Source organism: Dufourea novaeangliae, unplaced genomic scaffold (genome assembly GCF_001272555.1).
Source record: "Dufourea novaeangliae isolate 0120121106 unplaced genomic scaffold, ASM127255v1 scaffold162, whole genome shotgun sequence".
Taxonomy (NCBI): Eukaryota; Metazoa; Arthropoda; class Insecta; order Hymenoptera; family Halictidae; genus Dufourea; species Dufourea novaeangliae.
This window is the reverse complement of record NW_015374046.1, coordinates 2,123,914-2,148,055: the sequence shown is the minus strand read 5'-3', so window position 1 is coordinate 2,148,055 and position 24,142 is coordinate 2,123,914. Positions and strand designations below refer to the sequence as shown.

At 31.9% G+C, this 24,142-nt stretch overlaps 2 protein-coding genes across 5 annotated transcripts; one reads left to right on the top strand and one right to left on the bottom strand.

Moving 5' to 3' along the window:
* Positions 1-2,503: 2,503 nt before the first annotated feature.
* Positions 2,504-16,139, bottom strand: LOC107189694 (annexin B9-like). Of its 4 annotated transcripts, none has more exons than XM_015578281.1 (7): positions 16,023-16,139; positions 9,714-9,755; positions 7,836-8,217; positions 6,673-6,752; positions 6,048-6,294; positions 4,632-4,813; positions 2,504-2,705 (listed from the first exon to the last, which is right to left on the bottom strand). In XM_015578281.1, exons 2-7 carry the CDS (start codon positions 9,741-9,743, stop codon positions 2,655-2,657), a joined length of 972 nt encoding a protein of 323 aa, XP_015433767.1. In that variant the 5' UTR covers positions 9,744-9,755; positions 16,023-16,139; the 3' UTR covers positions 2,504-2,654. The 4 variants fall into 4 exon arrangements, with proteins under 4 accessions (XP_015433767.1, XP_015433766.1, XP_015433768.1 ...); XM_015578280.1 differs by lacking the exon at positions 16,023-16,139 and adding an exon at positions 12,040-12,139; XM_015578282.1 differs by lacking the exon at positions 16,023-16,139 and adding an exon at positions 12,023-12,133.
* Positions 16,140-19,085: 2,946 nt separating this feature from the next.
* LOC107189684 (ATP-dependent RNA helicase DDX51) lies at positions 19,086-21,909 on the top strand (the record flags this gene model as incomplete). The annotated part of the gene is made up of 5 exons (XM_015578268.1): positions 19,086-19,833; positions 19,993-20,205; positions 20,293-20,503; positions 20,624-21,058; positions 21,543-21,909. Coding segments are annotated over 5 exons (1,974 nt in total), but the record flags the coding sequence as incomplete, so codon positions are not given.
* Between the last annotated feature and the right edge of the window lie 2,233 nt (positions 21,910-24,142).

Sequence of the window (24,142 nt, the reverse complement as noted above, 5' to 3'; positions counted from 1 at the left end):
ATGCTTTATGGAGACTATTTTTAGGATATGTCTACTCGTTTTTGTAAATGTGTTAGCGTCAACGTGTTTTAAATGGAATCGAAGGCGATTGGCCTATCGCTCATTGACTATTGGAGAATTTATGATAGGGTTTCTAGAACAGGGACTTCGAACGAAACGTAAAATACCGGTATTATACCGATATTTTCGGTTATACCTTCGCCCTATTATAACCTTATACAAGCCCTATCCTTATAGAAATCGAAAAAATACCGGTATTTATTTCGGTTTTCGGTAATACAGGGGCCTCGCGATTATTGATTCTAAGTTGATATGCGATTATTGTCCAGGCGTCAACCCCACCACTGGCGGGGGGGGGGGGGGGGGGAGGTGGTGCCGTTAAACGATAAAGCAGGCGACTTGCCTCTAGCAGCGAGCGATTGACCCTGTATGTATGCCCTAGTACAGTGATGGCGAACCTTTTTAAGAAGTGGGTCAAATTTTGTTCATTATTTTTTTTAATACTAGCCCGTGGGTCACTAACAACGAAGGTTTCCCAACCCGGAGACACCGATTGTATGTACATAAGAATTTTTCACATTATTTTATTGCATATTGTTGATTTTTTTAAATTATCCCATACTTTTAAATACCTATTATGTATGTAAATAGAAATCACTTTACTCTCTTAGGTCAACATTTTCTATGAAAATAATCTCTTTCCTTCATAGACAGTTAATATTCAGATTGTATTAAATCTTGTGAATGTGCATTTTCTATGTAAAATCACCGTACAAAATATGTTACAAACTCAAGTTTGTACATGTCTTTCTTCTTAAATACAATGTATGTCGCGACATCATTCCCTTAAAGACTCGTTAGTAGTTCAAAACTGTGATTCATTAAACTCAATTTTAATAATTAGTATTGAAGGCATTATTACCATATTCTAATCTGTGAACAATAGATTTGCTGATATTTATTGTATTATGTCCTTCTGGATTTTGGTTTTCACTATTGGACGGTTTTTCACACATTCTGAAAGATTTATGTCTTTCGAAACTTCTTTACTTGATGGTTCGAGCCACTTGAATATCGTTGAATTAGTCCATAATTATTCGTATCGACGTCATTTGCATTGGTTGTATAGAGTGTCAAAGATTTAAATGTTTTAAATTCAACATTTTCAACGGAATTTTTTTAAATTGGTGGTTATCTATTAATGATGCGAAGTTGGTTCGAATGAAATCTAACGAAAAATTAAGATCCATCGATTATTACGTGCACATTACATGCTTTATTTTATATCATCCTGAAATATGTTACTAAAATCAGTAATCTGATCGGTAAATTGCATGATCGAGTTACCTGAATATTTTTCAATAATGCTATCTTAGACTATGTCTTAAATATCTTTTGTCGTGGGTGATGAATATTCAAATAAAAAGAAGTAAATTTAATAACAATTATTGCAAGATTACTTTAATTGTAAGCCTTTTGTTAAGAAAGTTCACATAAAAAAAATCAGACATTGCAAATGTAAATTCATAAATATTGAAAAATTTCTAATACAAAAAAAAGGCGACATTTATTTTTATTATTTCTGTACAATCACTTTCCTTGTTTTTTGTGTATATGTTTAGTATATTTAATGCAGAAGGTTAAGTAAAAAACGTTGGTTCATAATTTTCTTTCAATAGACATTTATTTGAAAATACGGTGCAGAAAATAGCCTTTACTATTTAATATCTCCAATCTGGAAAGCTGCCAAAATAAATACTGATGAATCCAACGTGTGGAACAATAAACATTTTCTTGTAATATTTTTCACTATAGATTTAATAAAGTTTTTAAATACTGTAAAGTTTTATAAATTTTAATAGCTATAGTCACGGCACTTATATTCTTAAATCGTGAAAAGAATTTAGGAATGTATGTCTCTGTGATAATAAGAATAGAAAATATATAAAATATAATAATAAAATGCAAACTATATTATCAAATATATCTAAAAAAAATGGAATGTATGTATTTCGACGTTATCTCAGTTCACTTAACAATGTAAGGGTTCAGAATTAAAATATATTTGATGCAGCGAATTATTTCCTTATTTCACGTATTCTGATGCTTTGGCCATTCAAGAATTTTGTATAGACACTGATTCGCCTAGTACCATCGACTCGTATGTTTAATAAAGAGTATTAAAATTTCATTCCTCGATTGACTTTTCCAAAGTCCTCCGTATTTATCAACGGTTTGTCAATACTTATCCCCTGATACATGGAACCTTGAATCAGATCGAATCGCCTAAACACACGCTGCATGATTTTAAATACCGCCGAAACGATCGAGTATTATAATCCGGACGTATTATCACCGAACGTGGCTGAATCGTTTTTTCTTAATTCAGCATCGCGATCAGAAGTCTTTTCCACTCAGCGTCGCAATCGCTCTGGAAACAAGAGAAGACACAGGTGTTCTCGGTGTACGGGCACTCGATCTTACGATAAAATGAACGTTGCTCGTCGACGAAACGTGCAAGATTTTATTAAAAACAAATGTCGGTATTACAGTTACGTGGGGATGCGTGTTGTTAACGTTTTTGGTGTTAGGTAATTCTTACATAAAATAGTATATGGGGGTGTGTGTACGCGCATTCCCTTCCATGATTTTCATTAATTCAAAAGTGCGATCAGAAGCCGCTTAAATTCATCGCCGCAGTCGCTCTGTAAATGCAAACAGAATGTGGGAACAAAATTAAAGCGATGTTAATGCTGTACAAAATGATATAATACTGTATTTGTGTCAGGATACATGCACACAGACTGTTAAAGCGATTCTTAATCGTGAGGGTCACGACATTTTAAACGGCCAATCACACGTGAGACGTATACGTATCCCCAAGTATGTTCTCTAATAAACTTTTATATTAATCATTAGACGAGAAGAGCATACCGTTCGTTTCGAGTAATACTATAAAAAAGGAAAAGAAAAGCCAAAGAATCCGTCGAAATTAATTTAAAACATCGCTTGGGGTCAACTTTTTATCTCACGTGTAGCTGATTGGGTTAATTAGTAGAATTAGTTCGGCAATGACACGGGAATACAATTAACAAATGAATTTTAATAACAATAAGGGCAACTATTAATATAATTTATTTGGTCGGTCTCACGGAGACTAAATCATGTAGTTTGTATCTATGTGAATGAAGCGCTTCCGCGGTAGAAATCATTTATAACAGAAGTATTAACAAAAGGAAACCACGCAACACCATAATCACCACCGATCGTCGAATCGAACTAAAAGAACGGAATTAACTTAAGCATCTACAAAGCTTCGCGGAACTATCGCGAAGAATTATCCCTGATACATTAAAGTGTGTGATGCAAAACAAAAGGGTGCTGTTGTACATGAAATGCTTTCATCCGAGTATGGTAAGCAAGAGTCTCTTGTAGTCTCCTGAGCAGTCGTCCTGAAATTCATGGAAAGTCATGGACAGCCGTCGTATAGTAAAGTAAAAGTTAAAAACAAATTGTGCTAGGCAGTAGAATTAAGACGTTTATAATGTGCACAGTTTAGTAGATGATACGCAATCTAGACATTCAAGAGTGTTTCTGCGAAAGTTTGGGACTAATAATTTACTGGACATTATATATCGAAATTTTACGTATATTAGTAGTATTCTATACCTCATGTTTAATTATATTTTTTACTCATTTTTACAAATTCCAATTCGAATACTTTCATATTCGATTTAATTATACAGAATCAATTCGTTAATATTACAGTGACATGTAACAGTAATAATTAATTATTTGGTAATTCAATTTTCTTTCTTTCTCCGGAATATTTAATGAAATTGAAAATATTTTTAAACACCTTGAACTATCTATAAATGACTATTGATGGACTATCAAAGATAAACAAAAGTTTGTGATCGACACTGGTTCGAAAAATTAAAGATGGCGTCACTGTAACAATACTAACATCTAATTTCATAATTTTTTTTTTTTAGAACGCTGTTTTCTGTAATTCCAGCAGAGGCAATTTCACGCTACACTAATAAACATTCATACTTTGCAGAGTTATAATTCTATCTATTATTTTAGAGTATGATGTACATAGAACAACTTGTGAAAGTTGTGTGAGTACTTTATACAGGGTGTAACAAAAATGTTGGAGGACCCGGAAATGGGAGACTCGTGAGGTGATTTGAAACAAGTTTTTCCTTAGCAAAAATGTTATTTGAGGCTTTGTTAACGAGATATTAACGAAAAACACCGACCAATCAGAGCGCGAGTCTGCCAGCCGAGTTCCCGCAATGACGTTGGCTACGCGCTGTGATTGGTAGCCAACGTCATTGCGGGAACTCGGCCGGCAGACTCGCGCTCTGATTGATCGGTGTTTTTCGTTAATATCTTGTTAATAAAGCCTCGGATAACATTTTTGCTAAGGAAAAACTTGTTTCAAATCACCTCATGAGTCTCCCATTTCCGGGTCCTCCAACATTTTTGTAAAATAAATAATTAATGTATGATAAATTTCAACTGTAATTAATACGTGACGTAAACTCGTTACGTAGAAAATGAATTTCCAGAAACACTCTCAAAGGTTTGATTCCGGGACTATGTACATTGTGGTTTCAACTTACGTCGATGTCGCCTGCGAGCGACTGTCCGTACATTCTTTGGTAGGTGTCTTTGATATCTCCTAAATCAATTTCTGAACGAGCTATGACTACACGTATCAATGTCGTGTCGTCAGTTCCGAGTCCTTTCATTGCTTTGTATAGTCGCTCTGCAAAATATCCAGTCTTATCACGCGCACATTTCACTGAAACAGACCAACACCAAACTGAATCAGTACGATTATTCGATTTCAAAATTATACAAAAAATTATGAGCCAGTGTACTTAAAATGTACAGAGATTGCAAGTTATCTGGTCCTTTCAAAATTTTCCACTCTTTTTATGGCAATATCAAAAGTTATAACAAGGACTATTTTCATATACATTTATAATCTGTAGATCTTTTTGAGTTACAGATTAAAAATGGTAACGAAGAAATGTGCTGGAAATACTTTGTTCCTTTCTTGACCTTCCTCAAAGTAACAGTCTTCTTTATTAAGTAGGTACTTGAATCATTATTTTCATATTGTTTTCTTTTTATGTTTTTGTTGTTTCAGTAAATTAAGTAAAAGTCTGCGAAGTTTTCATTGTACATATTTTGGTAGGTTACATGCTCAATCTGCAAATCCTATTGTCTTTAGACTTTGATTAACCCGAATACTTATGCCCACCGTTCTATCATAAGGACACCTAGTAAGTGCCTGTGTTTCATTGTTTTTCACATTGCACAGATCACACACAAATCACTTAAAAATAACTAAAAAATACACTAAAGATTGAACTAATTCCTCATAAAATATTGCAAATGATATGAAACAGAATAATGTTATGTAGAAGAAAGTATCATTTGGAAACAAAAATTGGGCATATCAGAGTTAAAAGCATACCGAATTCCATGAATTTATCAATTAACAACAGGGATGTGCATAAGTAATATGTCATAGTACTCGTATTAAATACATAGATCAAAATGCTATACATCAAAGTGAATTTGAATTATAAAATGTTTAACCTTTATCATGCCACTGATAAATATATCAAAGTGTTCGTTATAAAAATCAATTATCTTATTAGAAATGCATGTACATTAAAAACCAAGTAAGACCATAATTGCGAAATGACGAATTTCGGTCTTGTTCGCGCATATTCCTCTCGGTTACCTTAGTTACCAACCTCTTAAACAATTGAGCATCATTATGCCTCGTGTAGCATCATACACCGAGTGACTGTGAAGTACAAACGTGCCAATTCATAAGTATTCATGTCTTGAGAAATACTTCATTATGTCACCCGGTGTATGACAAATTCTATCGTCCCTGTTACAGAAAGCGAGAAAGTGGGGGAACCAGGGGTTCGAGAGACCTCTCCTGCTCATTCGAGACGCGCGAAACAGTTATGCTCTTATTTGGCGTTTAGTGTATATTATACATTATATCCTACCGACTGCAAGGTAGCCGTCTTCGATGGCGCCTGAGAATTCTCTCTTGATTGCGTCTTCCAGATTGTTTCCGGCGAGACGTTCGTATTCACTGAAAATCTTTCGCAGTTGCGGGTAAGATTTGGTAATAAGAATAGCGTTGAATGTACTTTCGTCAGTTCCCCACTGGCCCTCGCCAGCTTCAAGCAGCCTTTGAGCGTCCTGCATTGCTGCCTCTGTATCGACGTCCGGATCTTCGTTTCTGCTGGCCTTTTAACAAATTTTCAAATTTTCATAATTATTCTCAATAACTAACGCAATATCAGACACGTAATTGAACGAATTGTTTTGAGTCGCTACTTTTTATTGTTAATTCCTGATATATGAAGAGGGAACAATACCGAACAAATGAATTTGGACACAGACGTTTATCTTGTTCTTTGTTGTCATGGTAATGTTACAAATGTTTTTGCACATAAAGGTAATTCATTATATACATATTTGTTATATGTTTTATACCGAAGAAGAGAAATCATTTCAATCGAGTACATACCTAGTTTTAATACAGGAAATTTGTAAAAGTAACCTCAGTGGCATAGCTCTTTACGAACTTTACGGTAAGGAGTCATACGGATAAGATTTACTTACACACGACAGAGAAACCAGTAGTCTCTTGAAGTAACCGGATGTGTCGCTTTTCAGGTCATCTTCTAATTCGTTTCCGTACACTGCAAATATACATTAGGATTTTAGTTGCGATTTTTACCAATTTCTATGAATATTATTCAGTTGATTTTAGCATTTAAATTTTATACATGTTGATTTCAGAGAATCTAACGTTGAGGAAATATTGTAAATTATTTGTTTCGAATTTATAGTAAAAATATCAACTCAAAATACGCCAATAAATATACATAAATAGATATATATCGGTGAGTCAACTGAATCATATCTGGTCTATAAATTAAAAATATTAATTAACTATTTTCATATAGGAAATTAAACTCTTGCTAGTACTGAAAACCTACAAAAATAAATATACGTAAGTGAATTTGCACATACAAAAATACTTAAAGAAAAGATTATTATTTTATTTGGAATTCACGTAGTGCTCATCCGTAGTATTAAAAATGCGATGTATATGTATTATATCCTACCGACAGCTGAGTTGCATTTCCAGATTCAATTTTATAAAAAAACGAAGCACCTATAAACAATTTTATTCTAAATTTTCCTTTGCTATCGTCGGTGGAATCATCTGTATCCTGGTTATTGTACACAGGGTGAACCATGAATCGTGATAAGTAGATATCATTAGATATGTTCCAATGTACAGAACGAAATTTTTAGAAACAGTAGGCAAGAGCTCAACATCGGAACGCGTACAATGGCGTAGTATGCGATACTCTTTGTAATATTACAGTTCGAATATTTCTTTAATCTTTTCCCGACCCAGATGAAACAAAAAGTAACACATGTTATGTTATGATACTTATCGAATTCGTCTTGAAATCCTCTAACAGATAGGCGTAAAAAAATTATAGGTATATTTGCAAAAAATTGAAGATGACCTTGAAAAATCAATGAAAAAAAGGGTTGACAAAAAATTTGCTATAATCACGTTAAAGCTCTCTTGAAACCATGCTGTACCTGATAAAAACATTTTCGATCGGACTGCTAATAACAGAGTAATCTCTAGTGATCACGATTCGTGGTTCACCCTGTATATTGCGTGTAGCACCCCGCATTTTTTTTTTTTTCAATATCAAATTAGAGGAGCGTAATGAGGACGAAGAGTTATGGGTACTTACGATCCTTGTAGACAGCGGATATGGTCTTAATACCATAATTGCTAAGGGAGGCCAACACCTCGATCAGAGCACCTTCGTCCGTGCCCATCCCAGAAATCGCGTTGTGAAGTTCTTTAGCGTAAAACTCTGGCAGTGGCGTCATCAGCGCCAAAATAGCCTTCTCGAAGTTCCCTCCGAGTTCGGACTTCAGTTCCGAGATCAGATCCTTTCCGTACATCGTTTTGAATTTATCGGCTATCTCGAGTCGCTGCACGATACCGCGATGGGCAAGGACGTCGATGATCGCCTGTTCATCGGTGCCGAAACCTTTCATGGCGGTTCGCAGAATGGTTGCATCTTCCTCTGCGTTGAATGGATCAGCAGGGTACACCGTTGGCGTGCACTAAGAAAAAGACGGATTATTGGACATACATAAAAAGTCTTATATTTAGGTCATTCCACGCCAAATTTTTTGCACTCGCTATTAGAAATTTTGTCCAAAATGAAATATGTGGGGGTTCAGAACTAATAAATGACCTTGAATTACCTTAAAAGACTAACATATTTAGGTCAATGAATTCGTCACGGAATGGGCCATACGTCTACTTAATGAAAACGTAGGTACAAGCCCAATTATAAAAAGATAGATCATCTTGAAATCTCGGAGGCACGTCCACTTAGATTAGATTTGTGAAAATCGCAAGATGTACGCCTTGAAACGAAGTAAGTTCTGCTTGAAACATTTTTTGGAATAACAAATAGTTCGGAAGATAATTGCGTGTAAAGGTTCGAGTGGGACAACCTGTATAACGAGTGTGCTGCAATGAGTATAAATTACATACAAAAACAGATCGGAACTGTGGAATAACTATTTTTCATATTAGACCTTCGTTTTCGAGAAAATTAAACTTCTAACAAGGGAAGGCACGGAAGTGTCCTCCTTCGATTTTGATGAAACTTCGTATGTCTGTTAAGCAGTCAATAATAAGGGATACGTATTTTTTTTATCGGTTGAGACGCGACTTTAAACGCGAAAGTACTATCTCAAAAACCAGATGAGATACATGAACACTTCTAATGGACGAGGTTTGCCGTTTTTTTATGTAGAATAATATGGTACTAACAAATTGTCCGAAATATAATTTGTTTATGACAAAAAAATTTCGGATCGTAACTTTGAGGGGTGGTTTCACCCCTTAAAGTCGCGTTTCAGACGATAAAAAAAAATATGCATCCCTCATTTTTTACTACTTAACAGACATACGAAGTTTCATCAAAATCGGAGGGGGATATTTCCGTACCTTTCCTTGTAAGTTCAAATTCGTACTTCAGAATAAGATCGATTAACATGTCTGCCTATTACTTCTGTTTCTACTTGCAATAAATAGAAGCACTACATAGTAGTATATAATTTGTTTCTCATTGATCTTCTGCCTATAAATTTCTATTCAATTATTGTGAAAAATTGATAACATCACACTATTCCTGAAGGTTATAAACACGAATAGAAATATAATCATATACGAGGTAAACACATGCTACCAATTATCTCGAGAACGAAACTCGTCGGTCCTATAACATACTGCGGAACATTCCGTGTTCTAGCTTAGCGTTAAAATTTATATTTTAAGAATTTAATGTTAACTTTAGAACTCTATTTGCTGTAACGTTAATTCAGAATTTTAAAAAAACGTTTAAGTTCATTTGAAAGGTCTTATTAACTGAATTGTAATGTTACAATTTTCATTTTAATAGTTCTTGAAAAAACTGTATATTTGTGACAATAGTGTCTGAGACACCATGAACTATAGTAATTCAGAACTTTTTCAAATAAGGATACAAAATTTATTTCGATTAATAACGACTCTGAAATTACATAAATTCATGTCTGATAATTACCTGCACGTGGTAGTACTGACTGGCCGACATTGTACGGATTATCTGTAACAAATAAATGATTAAATACTTAGTATAAATTTGAAAATGTTTCTAAACTAATAGTTTAAAACTATATGTGCTTTTCATAAAAAAACATATTGAAAAAGTATATCAAATTAAACGTCACTATATTAGTTCACAATTTATAAATTTGTCATATCTATTGTACTTTTTCCACATACATACTTATCTTCCGTGAAAAGACATTAACTGTGAAGTTACACAAGTTCGTTACAATTAAACATGCAATTGAGACCACAATACTCAATTTCCACGCCTGACACATAGTTTTACTTACAATGTACTCTAATTGGTTCTCAAAAGGGTTCATAGCTATAGAACAAAACATTTGAAAATTATATAATAACAGTTCTTTAAACAATAAAATCAAATTATATTATAATGCATCGTTTAAAAATATCTTATCGAAGGATGAAATAACGTAAATGCTATCATAAAACATCAAAGAATATATTCAATTACTATTCATATTTTCTTTAGATTCAGTAAATCATATTGTAATTATTGGAATTGCTGCATATACTTTAATATACATTATAAAATATTATTTATTACGTTACCATTGATATTAAGTTAATTTGGGTTAATCAATTAATTTTAAACTTATTTTAACAAATCATGATCTATAATTGTTTTTTTTAATTTTTAACAAGTTAATATAGTAATGGTGCTTTTCACATTAAAAATGAAATAGAAAATTAGTACGTGGATGAACTACTTCTGGTTTAACTATGAATGAGTCACGTAAGAAGGCAGTAATCTGAAACATTCACGTTTATGTACACTAACATTCTGCGAACCTCCTGTTCCTGGAGACATAATCGCTTTCATACGTAAAGCATTGAATCTCATAATTATGAGTCATGTATCGCTGTAGATAAATACGTACTAACAGTTGCGAATTTGTTTCGGCACAAGTGCCGTTCTACTTGTACGGCTTAAGAGATAAAAATAATTTACGTAAAACCTCAAGCCTGAAATAATAAGATACTTGATGTGTACAAAAGATAAGCATTTTGTGAAAATTTTTGTTTCCCCCTCAGTGGTCTAAAAAATTCGGGTATGGATAAAAATCTGTAATCTAGTAATAAATGAAAAATAAGAGAATAATTTTATAATAAATTTTATTCCAATAGTGTCTTTTATTAGGGGCATTTGTGAATCAATTTGACACGTATCACAATACTTAATGTTATATCACAATCTAGAGATCTTGGAACATATTTTTCGAATTTGGTTTTAACTATGGTTCTATTTATTTTCAAGAGTAAAGTTTTTTAGTGGGGAAGAAAGTAGTAGTTTTCTGAACATTGCACGAGCATTATTTATCCTGGATTCCATGTAGCAAAAATAATTTATTAAACAGATTAAATAAATATCATAGACTAATTTTAGCCTGTATTATAGAAAAGACAATGGAATAAATTAGAAACTAAAATCTAAAAACAATGTCATTATCGCTCTTTTAGTATTTTCTTGTAATTATAATAAATTCTTCAGGTTTTTCTGTATATATTCTATATAACAAAATAAAGAAATATCGCTTGATGTATTAACTTAATTTCAGTAGTATTGTAATTTAATTCCATCACTAAAATTTCTAAATATTGTAACTGATTGTTGTTCTAAGTAAGAAACGATTTGCGTGCATGTAATGAAATGAAAACATAAATATTTGAACACGATGACGTCCTTCGAACGTCGTAATGTCTTGTCTAAGGACACAATCGATCCAGAGGCGCTCCCTTTCATTCTAATTTGAAAATTCGAATTATTCAGGTCAACGAAAATATTTTCTTTCGCTAATGAAACGAATATAATCAATATTATCGATATAAATTGCTACGAAAAGCTTCATAGGAAATATGCATAGTTCTGTTTAGAAATCTTTCCTTACAAATAATTATATATTACTCAATTAGATAGATAAGTATCACACTTCTCATTCTCTTTAATATCATACATGTCTAATGATCGAAGATCATCTTTTTACCACTTACAAATTAAAAACTCGAAAAGTTAATAGATTATTTCAATAAATTAATTTTCTAAGCCTTCAAATTAACTTGCACATATCACTATGAAGTCAGCTAAACAAGCAATGATGTCATAGGTTAACGCAAATATCTCGAAAACTAATGACGTGTGGTTCTCTTTTTGCGCGTCAAATATGCCAGAAAACGTGCCAAGAAATTTTCGTATCGATGCCCGAAAGTCTTGTATTGATCGCTAATAAGGAAGAAACTAACCAGGGTGTGGCATTTACCTTCTTGTAAAGGAATAGCGGATCGAGCTCGTTGCTTCTGCCGTACCAATATACCGGTTCCGTACGCTTCTCCTAACCGACTGAAGCGGACTAACTCTCCCCACAAACATTCTTCGTAGGATTGGTGGGAGCTACCAAACGGAGAATGTACATACATACGCGATGGCACGGAAACTGGCATTCAACAATGCGATGCACGACTAGCGGACAAGTTTAGTCTCCTTTTTACTTTATTATTAGCTCAATTCATGTTGAAAATTTATTATACTTCATGCCTCGTTAGGCATTACAATCACTAGACACTTGTTAGTAGAGTAGTCAGAGTGGCTAACACCATAGAAATGATCAAAGAAATTTCTTTTAAATATTAAATGTTACACACCAATCAAGTGTTTTGCAACTAAAAGTTTTAAAAATTCAAAAAGTGAAGATTTTTTAGTCTCTCTGACCTGTGAACAGCTTATACATTCTGTATACTTACTAATCAGATAAACGTCAACTCGGAAGCAAATATTAATTTTTGGAGATATTTGCTCTTACAGAAATGTATAAACTAATTAAATAGAAGTTTATATTATTGTGACTTACAAATTCATTCGCATAGTTTCGAAATAATAATTATATGATAAAACATTTACATGTACAACTTCTATTTACGTATCCTCGTTATCTTTAGTTTTATCATCCTTTTGTGATAAATTTTTTTTAATTTTCAAATAAAATTCGCAGTTTGGTACGTAATTTGGTGTAATAAATGTGACAGCCTACCGTCAACAAATGTCTGAGTATTTAAGTATTTATTTTAATTAGTTATTTTAAGTATTTAATTAATGTTTAAAACTGAATTACCAACTACAATTTATATTGTGATAACCATTGAATTTCGCACTTAGTAGAAATTATATCAAGCTAGTTTCTGTTAATATATAAAAGGTTGAATTTCCTATAAAGAATTATAATGAAAATATAATTGTAAAAATATAGTGTGTACATTGTGTTTATTTTTATTTTCAAAGCAAAATACTGATTCTGTGCTGGTTTGAGATAGTTTAAGAAAAAAAATATTTTTTCAAATTTCCTAAAGTTTCCGCACAAAACCATTAGTGTCGTTACACTTCTCTATTGTTTCTCTAATAATTCTCTAATAATTCAAAATTACTAAACGAAACCATCCGAAATTTAAATCCTACGAACATTCTTAAGACATAAGACGGAAAGTCCTAGAACATGCGAAATTTAAGTCTTGAGAACATTCGTAGGACTTCCGAGATGGACGTTTCTGGAACATACGAAATTTAAGTCTTACGAATATCCTAGGGATATCCAAAATAGACGTAGGACATTCGGATATAAACTGGACGTGAAACGGACGTCCTTTGGATGTACGTTGCTATCTAGGATGTGTAGTATTAAAACTGAATACTTAATAAAATAAAGAAATTATATTAATTATAAATAAAAGTATGATAATACTATATCTTTGTTATAACGACATCAGCATAGGAGATATGACAAAAAATTGTTGAGTGCCAGTTTCTCCTGTGAAAACGTTTAATAAAGTTGGACGTGTCGAAATTGATTAAAAATCATTATTATACTAACAATTTATTAGCCACAACCATTAACAACAAACTGGTTTTTAAAATAATTTTATTACATTGATTTTCCAATATATTTTCCTCAAAAACAAAACTCCCTATACAAAATATATTTTGAAATTCAAACTTATTTCCAATTCTAGAATTGATCCCCTTCCATTCGTATTATTTATGTATAGTACATGCAAAAAATTTAGGACTGTACGTTTTTTTAAAAAAAACATTGAGATAAATATATATAAATAGAAAAAGATAAGATAAATATTAATGTTACGCCCTCAGGGATTGTTGTTCATCTCCAAAGTCCTCCTATCTTTCTCTTATGTTTCGATAATAACTTTCCACTCATTTAGAAACGGCTAATGACATCCTGCCTAACGAGTGATAGAATAGAGCATTTCGTAACATTAAAGTAAATGACTTTTATATGTGCATTGTATAAATTGAAAATTTGTTGGCGACTATTAGTCTTCAGATTTTACGTATTTATAATGTAAAGTAAAAATAGGAATAATTTTTGGTCAAAAATATTTAGTTTATTTTTAACTAATCAAATTATTATAAGAAGAAATAAATAGTTGTTCTCTTTTCCTATTCGTAAATTGGTGTATAAAAATTGAAATTTGAATAAACATCCGTCGTTCAGTAATAATTTACACGAATGTCTATTAATAAATAAAAATCTATGCCTATTAATAAATAAAAATCTATTCTGATTTTGTATGTGCGAATGTTCTTTCAATATACATATGTACATACGACTGATTCTATATTGATATTTATGTACTTTAAACGTGAAACAAATCAATTTGCATACCTATTCGTATTTCTAATGAAACAGTGCAAAGATATTTCAAGGCAATGAGCAGTTAGTCATCTCGACGCTTGTAAAACGATTTGTGCTATCCTGTCGTGACTAATACAAGAAATACAATTAATGGAAGAACATGTATCGATGTTTATTATATTTTTAATGTTACGAAACAGCTGAGGTGGTAAAAAGTAATTCCGCTAAATCGAGTTGGAAGCCTTTGAAAGTACGCTCGTTATTTATAAATATTACGTGTGGCGTGATGTATCGACGAGGTCAGTAACGTAATCGGGTTGGAATCTGAAATGTAATAGATAAAGGATACCCGGTAGTGTAATTTTTGTTACTATGCAGAACACGTTATCGATTCCTTGTGACCCAATTTTATTTGATCGATAGTCAGAATAAAAAATTTATTCTATTAGATACAAATCGATGAATTAAAAATTATAAATTAAAAAATCATTTTGTTGTCTACGGTAAACTAAGGATGTTAAATGTATTTGATTGTAAGTATCGATGATAGACTCCAATTTTTCTTGAATATGCTTCGATATGATTTACCGCCCCAATGTTATGTCTTAAGATGCTTGAAGCTTAGATTTTGATATTCGATCCTAAGTTTATCATAATAAAAGTTTAGGTTTGAACGTAATTTCAATTTAACCCTCCGTAGGCAATGTGGGTCGTTGACGATCCAATCAAAATCCCATTTTTCCCAGACTTTTCTCCGATTTATTATTTTTATTGAAAAAATTTTTAAACATTTGACTTGACAAATGATTGTATAATGTTGCAGAGATTTTCATACATATCTCCGAATTTTTTTAGAGTTTTTGTAAACCTAAAACAGTACAAAAATTAAGCTTGAACATAAACAATCCTTCTAACAATTCTTCTAACACTAAATTCTCTAATGTTAAAGTAAAAGGACTTTGTTTTGAATGAATGGTAATGATTTCTCATGAGGAAAATAACAAAAATAAAAATTGTATTGAGACAAGAAATTTAATCATTTTTATTAAAGTGCAAATTTTATGCATTAGTTTTATCTAGAATACGTTAAAATGCAAGTTTCCACGAAAATTTAACGAGATATTTATTTTAGTTTCCACATATATATAAGCCTTTAATGAAAGAAATGAGATTCTGTCTAATTTTCGTTATTATAAAGGTAATCTACAAAAATAGAAATATATAAACAACTAAAATAATTCTTTTAATAATTCGGAATTTAAAAATGTGAATCTCTGTAAAATAATTCGAATACAAAACACAGGTCATATAACTTGTACAAAACAGTTCCACAAAAATGTTCGTGTACACAAATGTATCAGCACTTCCCCGGTTGGTTCATACAATTATTTTTATACTATGTTGAGTTATATTTAAAAAAAAGAACAAACAAACGATGTATCAACATTATAATTTATCGTGAATTGTCAAAGCTTTGGTTTAATCTCTGATATTACTGGTGTCAATTCCGGTCCAGTAAGGAATTGCACTACTTTTTCTCAAAGATACAAAAGGTACGGTGGTGGTGAATAGCTAGCAAAATACAACTACAGCTTTACCTTCTCACTGCACTGGAATGCTGTCAAAGCCCCAACCGGTATCACTGTCACTGCCACTAGCTTATGGAATTAGTTAATAGATAACCACCGTTTGCGAATCGTAGAGGTTCGCTGTTGTTACGTGATGCCGTGTAGTTTGGTCACTGAATTGCAGATGAACTATATAAAGAGTAGCGAAAAGGAGCTAGGTGGTGGGGACGTCGACGTAGAGACGCCTGATGACGTGGAGCATGAAAACCGCTGCGGGTGCGTCTCTACTTCAGCAGAATCTCGAGGAAGACTTCCTCATGCCACGGTTCTGTTCGTGAAACAAGCACATTGGTAGTACTTCCACGAATATTTGTCAACAGAAACGAGGATCTTAATCACGCGGTAGCTAAGAATTGGCTATGCATCATCGAGCTACTTTGGATATTGATTTTGGCTGTAACATGACGACGTTAAGAGGATGCTGCAGTAGTAGAAACGTTGAAGTGATTGTTTGTCAAAACTTTTTCACTAGATCCGTCCAAAGTCGTGTTAGCTTTATCAGATTTAAAAGTCAACTGCGACGATATTATGGTTTTTATTACGGTTTTTCGTATCTAACCGTGTAAAATAAATTTTGTACTTTTGGCATAGAACAGCTAGATGACCTTTGCTTTTTTGCAAGAGTTTAATAGTTTAACTTTTAAGTGGCCTATTTGTAAGTCCTTATGATTAAATATTTTCTTAGGAGGCAAACAATGTTTAATGAAACGTACTATGCTTCCAATACTTATATTGTACTGTTGCTTGAAGTTATTATTCTTGTCTATAATTAGTGGCGAATTAAACGTTATTTGATGTTTTTACTCACTGACATACATAAAAGTTGAATTTATATGAAAATGAACAAATACAATTGATTAAGGATATGAAGTATTATCATATTTTTATATATTTTCATAGTGATTTGGTATTTCATTGATCTGTGTGTAATAATACATAAAATATGTAACTTTAATTTGATCAAGCACTTTCTTATTCAAAGTATGTTCAGCTAGATGAATTTTAATACGTGTGGATCAGTTATTGACAAAATTTATTTTCATGATATGTAATATTGCTCTTTTTTTTGTAATTTTTCAGACAAAATATGATACGTGTCCAGTATTGTAGAAACTATGCAGGTATTTCAAACAGAACTGTAAGTAACTAATATTATCTGAGTTGGAAGTAAAAGATTTGGGAAAGTAGTATGAATTGTCTGAATTATTTACAAAACACCGAGTAACGGAATATTGCAGATTAAAGCGTAAATTAGAAGGTTCTCCGTAAAATTCGATTTCCTGTTGAGTTCAAGTGGAGACGCGCTTAAAAGCACAACGAGAAAGGTTGTAGCTGTAGCTATCGTTTGCCGAAACGACGCGGGATGGGATCCCAAAAAATAAGGACAAGGTGATGGTCGAATGGCTCGTCGCGTGGTAGGGGTTATCATTGAGTTCCTCAAAGTATACCACACTGAAATCCTTCGTTGGTCGGACGAAAAATATGGCGACCGCAGGAATGGAGCATAACGGCGCTACTCGTTCGCTTAGCAACTATTTCTCTCGCGATAGACTCCATTACCGGTGTCGTAATTACTGCTGGCGAAAACACTTCCGGTGTTGTACACCGTGCAGAAAAAATCTGTGATGGAAGTTTCGTCGTGGTGTAAATATTACGATTTTCCTTGTATTAAATATTAACGGAAAATGTACATGACTTATCTATAAATTGCTTTACACTACATTAAAGACAAAGAAGCAATGAATATAATGAAAACTCAGGAGCAACAATCTGCAATTGATAAATTCGAGATCTATTTAAACATAGAATAACTTGAGATTCCATTCATTAAGAGTAAGAATGAGAAACTGTAGTGATAGGATTTTAATCAATTTTAATCGATATTTTCAAGATGTATAAATTCCTTCTTTTTGGAAGTAAATTGTTCTTGAATAAAAAACATTGATATAAAAACATTTGGAAATCGTTTATTCTGTAAATAGAAGATAGCGAAACACAAACGAACAGTAAAAATAATTGTAACAACTTTCATTAACAATTTTATAAGTGAATATTAACATACTATATTCTTTTAATTTCTTCAATAAGAACACTGCATTATTTAAATCTTTAATGAATATATTCCATAGATATGTGCATTTTTGCAATTATGGACAAATCCTATATGTTCGCAAATAAAAATTCTAAGAAATTTTCAGTACATTAGAAAATATTGATTTTTGAACAACAAAATGGTTAATGAAATTGTATACAACTGTGTTAGTATTAGATATGAAGTCAGCGAATGACAGACAATTAAATTTACAACTAATCCATGAGTCACGTAAAGTAGATATGTACGTCATTCATGACTGTGAGATGAATGAATGTTTTGTTATGACGAAACGCTCGTGTATAGTCAAAATATGTAATGCAGATTTATCTATAATATCATAATTGTACAAAACGTATTTGTGTCGATGTGTAACTACATGTTAAGATACTGTGTTATCTGGTTAAGACTATCAGAAATTGTCGAAATATGCGAATGAGATTCAACAAAATAATTAGACCCAGATAGCACACGACGTCTTGAAGCCGTCTTCAAGGCGTTATTGGGCGTCTTGTGACATCTGGGGACTAATATAATTTTACTTCTTTTGAGCTGAATGAAGTTAAATCACGACCGTGATCATGATTCGGCGATCACTGTGATAAATCACCATTAGTGATTTTGCACGCCATCTCTAGTGAATAAATGCATGATGGCACTAGCTTCTATGCATATACATAACCTATCAAATTTTAAAACACGTGGGTAGTGCTGTCAAAACAAATGAGTTTATTTGTAATCAACAGGCAAGTGTAGTGTAGAATGTAATATTACTAATTCTAATTAATAAACAACAAAATCAACTAATGTTTCTATGTATATATATACATATCTATATAATAATTTTTTCTTATCAATTTACCTAAAATTGATATTTTTGTTTTAAATTCTGATTTATCTCTGTTTGTTTCTGTGAATATTTGTTCAATTAATATATATTTATTATCAACAGGTATGAAGGAGAAAACGAAAAGGAAACAAAAAATGAAAAGAAGCATTTGTCTGAATTATTACAAAGAATAGAAGAGCGTAAACGAGAAAGAGCTGCTGAAAATTCTCAAGATGCAAAAGAACCTAAGCATGAAAGAAAAAAATCAAAGAGTAACGAATTTAATGAAAGTTCAGTGCAAAATACCTCCACTCACGAAGTCTTTGTTAATAATATTGGACAACAGTCTGAAATAGAGAATATAAATCAAGATAGTTTGCATAAGAAAAAAAAGAAGAAGAAGAAAAAGAATACTGTTCAAGTAGAAGAAAATTTTGTAGAACATGAAACTAATGAAAATAATGGTGAAGGTATACAAAATGAAAATATTGGTGATCAATTGAATGAAGTGTTTAATAAATCTATTGATTCAAGCAAAGTACAGAAAGACAGAGATCATCAAAAAGACTTTACAATTCTGGGTGCTAAAACTAAAAGGAAAAAACATGAAGTTAAGAGGGTATTACCAGACTGGTTGGCAAACCCAGAAATTATACCAATTGATTTAAATAGTGGTCCAAGTTTAAAAGAATTTACTTCAGTTTTAGATTCTAAACTTATTGAAACTTTGAAAGCTAATAGTATCAATAAACTGTTTCCTGTTCAAGCACGTATACTTTCTTGGTTACTGAAGTGTAATAAAGATAAAGAACAGGGATTTTGGTTACGTGATACATGTGTGTCAGCTCCCACTGGCAGTGGTACGAACATATTTAATTCATAGAACTGAAAATGTAACATTCGATACATATTTAGTGATATTGTTACATTATAATTTGTGACTAAATGACAATAATAGTATCAGAAACTTACAGTTTGAAACTGTTAATCTACATTTTTTATTTTATTTCCTTTTCTAGGAAAGACTTTAGCATATGTTTTACCAATTGTGCAGATATTACAATTTCGATTAGTGCCAAAGATACGTTGTTTAATTGTTGTACCATCACAGGAATTGGCTGCACAAGTTTATAAAGTAACAGTTACATACACATCTTATACAAGCCTGAAGGTTGGTTTACTTTCTGGTGCATCTCCAATTCAACAAGAACAAAATAGTATTCTTAAAAAGAGTATGTATTTGCATGCTTAGAATTACTATATTAATAGGATACTTGCATTCCCTGTAAGTTATAATATTTTGTCTTTCTAATTCTAAGCTGCTAGGGGAGAGTATATGTCTGTAGTGGATATAGTTGTTGCTACACCTGGACGTTTAATAGATCATATTTTGAAGACATCAGGATTTTCTTTGGATGATCTCCGATTTCTTGTTATTGATGAAGCCGACAGAACTGCAGACTGGTTAGAATATCTTCCTGAACATCATTATAATATTCCACGATTAACTCTCTATAATCTACACCATAGGTTATTATGTAACAATTATTATTTTATTTCATAAGTAATATTCTATTAATAATTATATTGAGGAATCAGTTTCATTTTTACATGCTTTAACACATTCATAAATTTTTATTTTTCAAATAGTAAAGTTCCTGCTCAGAAACTATTATTCAGTGCTACCTTATCTCAAGATCCAGAGAAATTGAATCGTCTTGGCCTGTTTCAACCAATATTGTTTACATCTGTTTTGGTATCAGGTAATGACGAGGATGTAAACTTGGATAAGGAAATAGGTGATTTCATAGGTCGATACACGAGTCCTGAAGAATTAACAGAACGTGCAGTAGAGTGTGTAACAGAATTTAAACCAGTGGCTGTGTATGAAATGCTACTTAGAAATGACACGACTTCTAAAACATTAATTTTTACTAATTCTGGAGAAAGTGCTCATAGACTGACACTTTTGCTGCAATCATTCTTATCTGAAAAGAATTTAAAAGTAGGAGAACTTTCTGCACAATTGATGCCGAAGCAACGTGAAGGCGTACTTGAAAAATTTGCTGCTGGAGAAATTCAAATGTACGTTTTATTCATTACTTCATTACAGTAATATCTCCTATATTACATCATTTTCGTGAGTTTAGTAGTGCATATTACTTAAAAGCAAGAACATCACTGTGTTTATCATTCAACGCAAGTGACTGGTATTTAAGAATACTGCTTTTCCTCACTACATAAATTCGTCAGAATTGATATAAATTTTTTCATAAACATTTTTTAGAGAATGTAAAAGTTTAAGTTATAATTCTTCAACGTGTTATCTTATTATTATTCAGTGTACGTAATGGTCGCACGTTATTTATATCAGATTCGTGAGAGTTCTAATGTCGGAAGCTCCATTTGAGATCGACGTAAAAAAATTCGCTTCTTTATCAAAAACATATATCGCACCTCTACATAAAAAATGAGATTCTTGTTCTGTGTGTCTTATGGGAGTCATTACCATATATAGATAATTTTAAATCATTTTAAATATTTCGTTACATCTTTCTTATGTTTTCAGACTAGTAAGTTCTGATGCCTTAGCAAGAGGTGTGGATATTCCAAATGTGCAATTAGTTATATCCTACGATCTTCCTAAACATATTAAAGGATACATACATAGAGCAGGAAGAACAGGACGCGCAGGCAAATCTGGTACAGCAATATCAATTATTACATCTAAACAAGTGGGAATATTTAAACATATGTTGGGTAATGCTCATAAAGTAATACCAGAAATTGAGAAATTAGTATTAGATTCTGTTGCAAATGAAATCAGATATTCGAATCATGTAGAAAAATTAAAGGAAGATCTAGAGAATGAAAAACAAACTAATTTGCAACGTACGAAAGCTGTTAAACGAATTCAATCAGTAATTACAGAATAAGAGAAAATTATTTTTGTATATATACATGATGAATAATAAAGTGCCCTGTTTGTACATATATGTATATTAGTAAGTAATATTATATGAATTCGTTCCTAATTCTCCCAGTATCGATAATGTATGGTGCATGTATTTAATTAAACGGAAATGGGTAGGCCGGGGGGGGGGGGGCTGTAACATTGAATAAACACAGTTCATAAGGTAACATCGATAATAACATTTTATTGTCTGAAGTTAATAGTATCGTACATCATGCTCGTTCTCTACCGCAATTCATTCTATAGATAGTCTCGATATCTTTAAATTGTATACTAACTCTATGGTTGTATTCTGTCAAAGGCAAGTTACTCACAATTCAAATTTATAAAAGATAAACGATCATGTATTGAATAACAACAAAGACATAATTACATTACTATTATTGCTGTATGTAACTTCATTTCTTTTCAAATGTCGGTTACACTTTTATTCTATTAAGGTCTAATCAAGTATCAAGAAAGAAACAAAACTCATAAAGACAAATGAATAGAACAAGAAATACTTCCGCAAACGAGTTCAGTTGCGCAATTAAATGACTCACTTGTTGCATAACATTGTAACCGTTCGTTTCACGCTTACATCTGTTATTGCACAGGGATATACACACCATACAATAATAATGTTAACGTCGCAGGATTATAAATAATATTAAAATTTAGGACATGCTTAAAGCTGTCGAGGTTTACTTTGTAGCGGATGATAACTTCGTGTATCATGTATTCAATTAAACAAAGCCCGTATATTTATAATGTTACTACTGTGGATGTTTATGCAAGTTCACTTTGTAAAACTAAGAAATAAAAAGAAATTTATTTCATTTATTAAACGTTAAGTAACGCCAGAAATCAAATAAAAGTCCTTTTACTCTTTATTCAAGTTTTTCTTTCATTCTGTTTACACATTTTCAATTTACTATAGATACATACATAAACATCCGTTGTCTATTTATTACACTTCAACGAACAAATGTAATTAAGTTAATGGTCTAATTTGTCGATGTGTACTAATATGATATAAAAATATGGAATACGAGTATTTTATGATCAAATAAAACATTTACATTAGTTTATTAAAAGTTTTGGATTATTTACAAAAAACTGACAAATTTTTAAGTACATTTTTGCTTAATAAAAACGTTCCGCGTTCAATTAATTGTAATTTTTCTATTAATTTGTCAAATTTGCAGGAAATTTTATCCAAAATGTTCTAATCATTCAGTGCAATGGGCCTCTTTCAGGTTGTGGTTACAGTTATGGACACTTTACAAAGTGTTTATAATTACAAGAAATAAAATATACATATATGAATTGGATATTAAAAATATCTATTAATTATAGTTTAAAAAAGTTTTTAAAATAAATGAGGAGTATTTGTGGGAAGAGGGGGGCCTGTTTATCCCAGATGAAGAAACCTTACTCTAAAAAATATTTTATATCAATTGGTACAGTTTCGTAATTAAGTCATTCAATTGTAAAAAGTTGTTAAAAAGCTCAAGTGTTGGGAAAGGTGGATTATGTCCTATCACTTAACACATTGTTTGTCATGTCAGCATTATATGGATAGTAAACTTTAAATCCTTAATTACAAACTTAACACATTACATCTTAAAAATTAATTTTTAAAGAAATTGAATAAGATTAACTGGTGCTAAGGAAACAAGTATCGTGTTCAATTTCAAGTCACATATCCTATGTTTCGTTAAAAAAAAGCGGACATTACCCCTATATTAATTTTTATAAATACTAATCTGACAGTCAATGCATTAAAAATACAGCAAGAATATATATTACAAGTAATGCCATGACGAAACGAAAATGGGTGGGTCCCCCAAAGGCTCAACAGCTCAACCAAAATGTGATAACGGTAAAATTTCGTTGTGAGAAATCTAACGAACGAGCAAGTTTTGACATTCACTTATTCGTAATATCATACCTTATGCATAGATAAATGCCTAACCAGTGATTAAACGTTTTGTCTTTTTAGCTTCAATATGTTACACATCCTGAGACTACTTTACACCGTGTCGTATAAAATGTAGTCCCGTTCAACGTTACAATTACATTATACATGTATATTATGTTCCTGCGCTAATCATTTGCTTTCTTTACCTTAATTTTTCCATCAACAACGCCAATACTCACTTCTGAGTTATTTACACGTCACATACTCGTTAAATGTGTGAATTTTTCTTTAT

Bases quoted from the DNA above. Each gene is read 5' to 3' on its own strand.
- LOC107189694 (XM_015578281.1), bottom strand. From the start codon at position 9,743: ATGTCGGCCAGTCAGTACTACCACGTGCAG. The intron at 8,218-9,713 runs GTAATTATCAGA...TCTTTTTCTTAG, and splicing joins GTCAGTACTACCACGTGCAG to TGCACGCCAACGGTGTACCC. The intron at 4,814-6,047 runs GTAGGATATAAT...GGTCTGTTTCAG, and splicing joins AGACGGCTACCTTGCAGTCG to TGAAATGTGCGCGTGATAAG.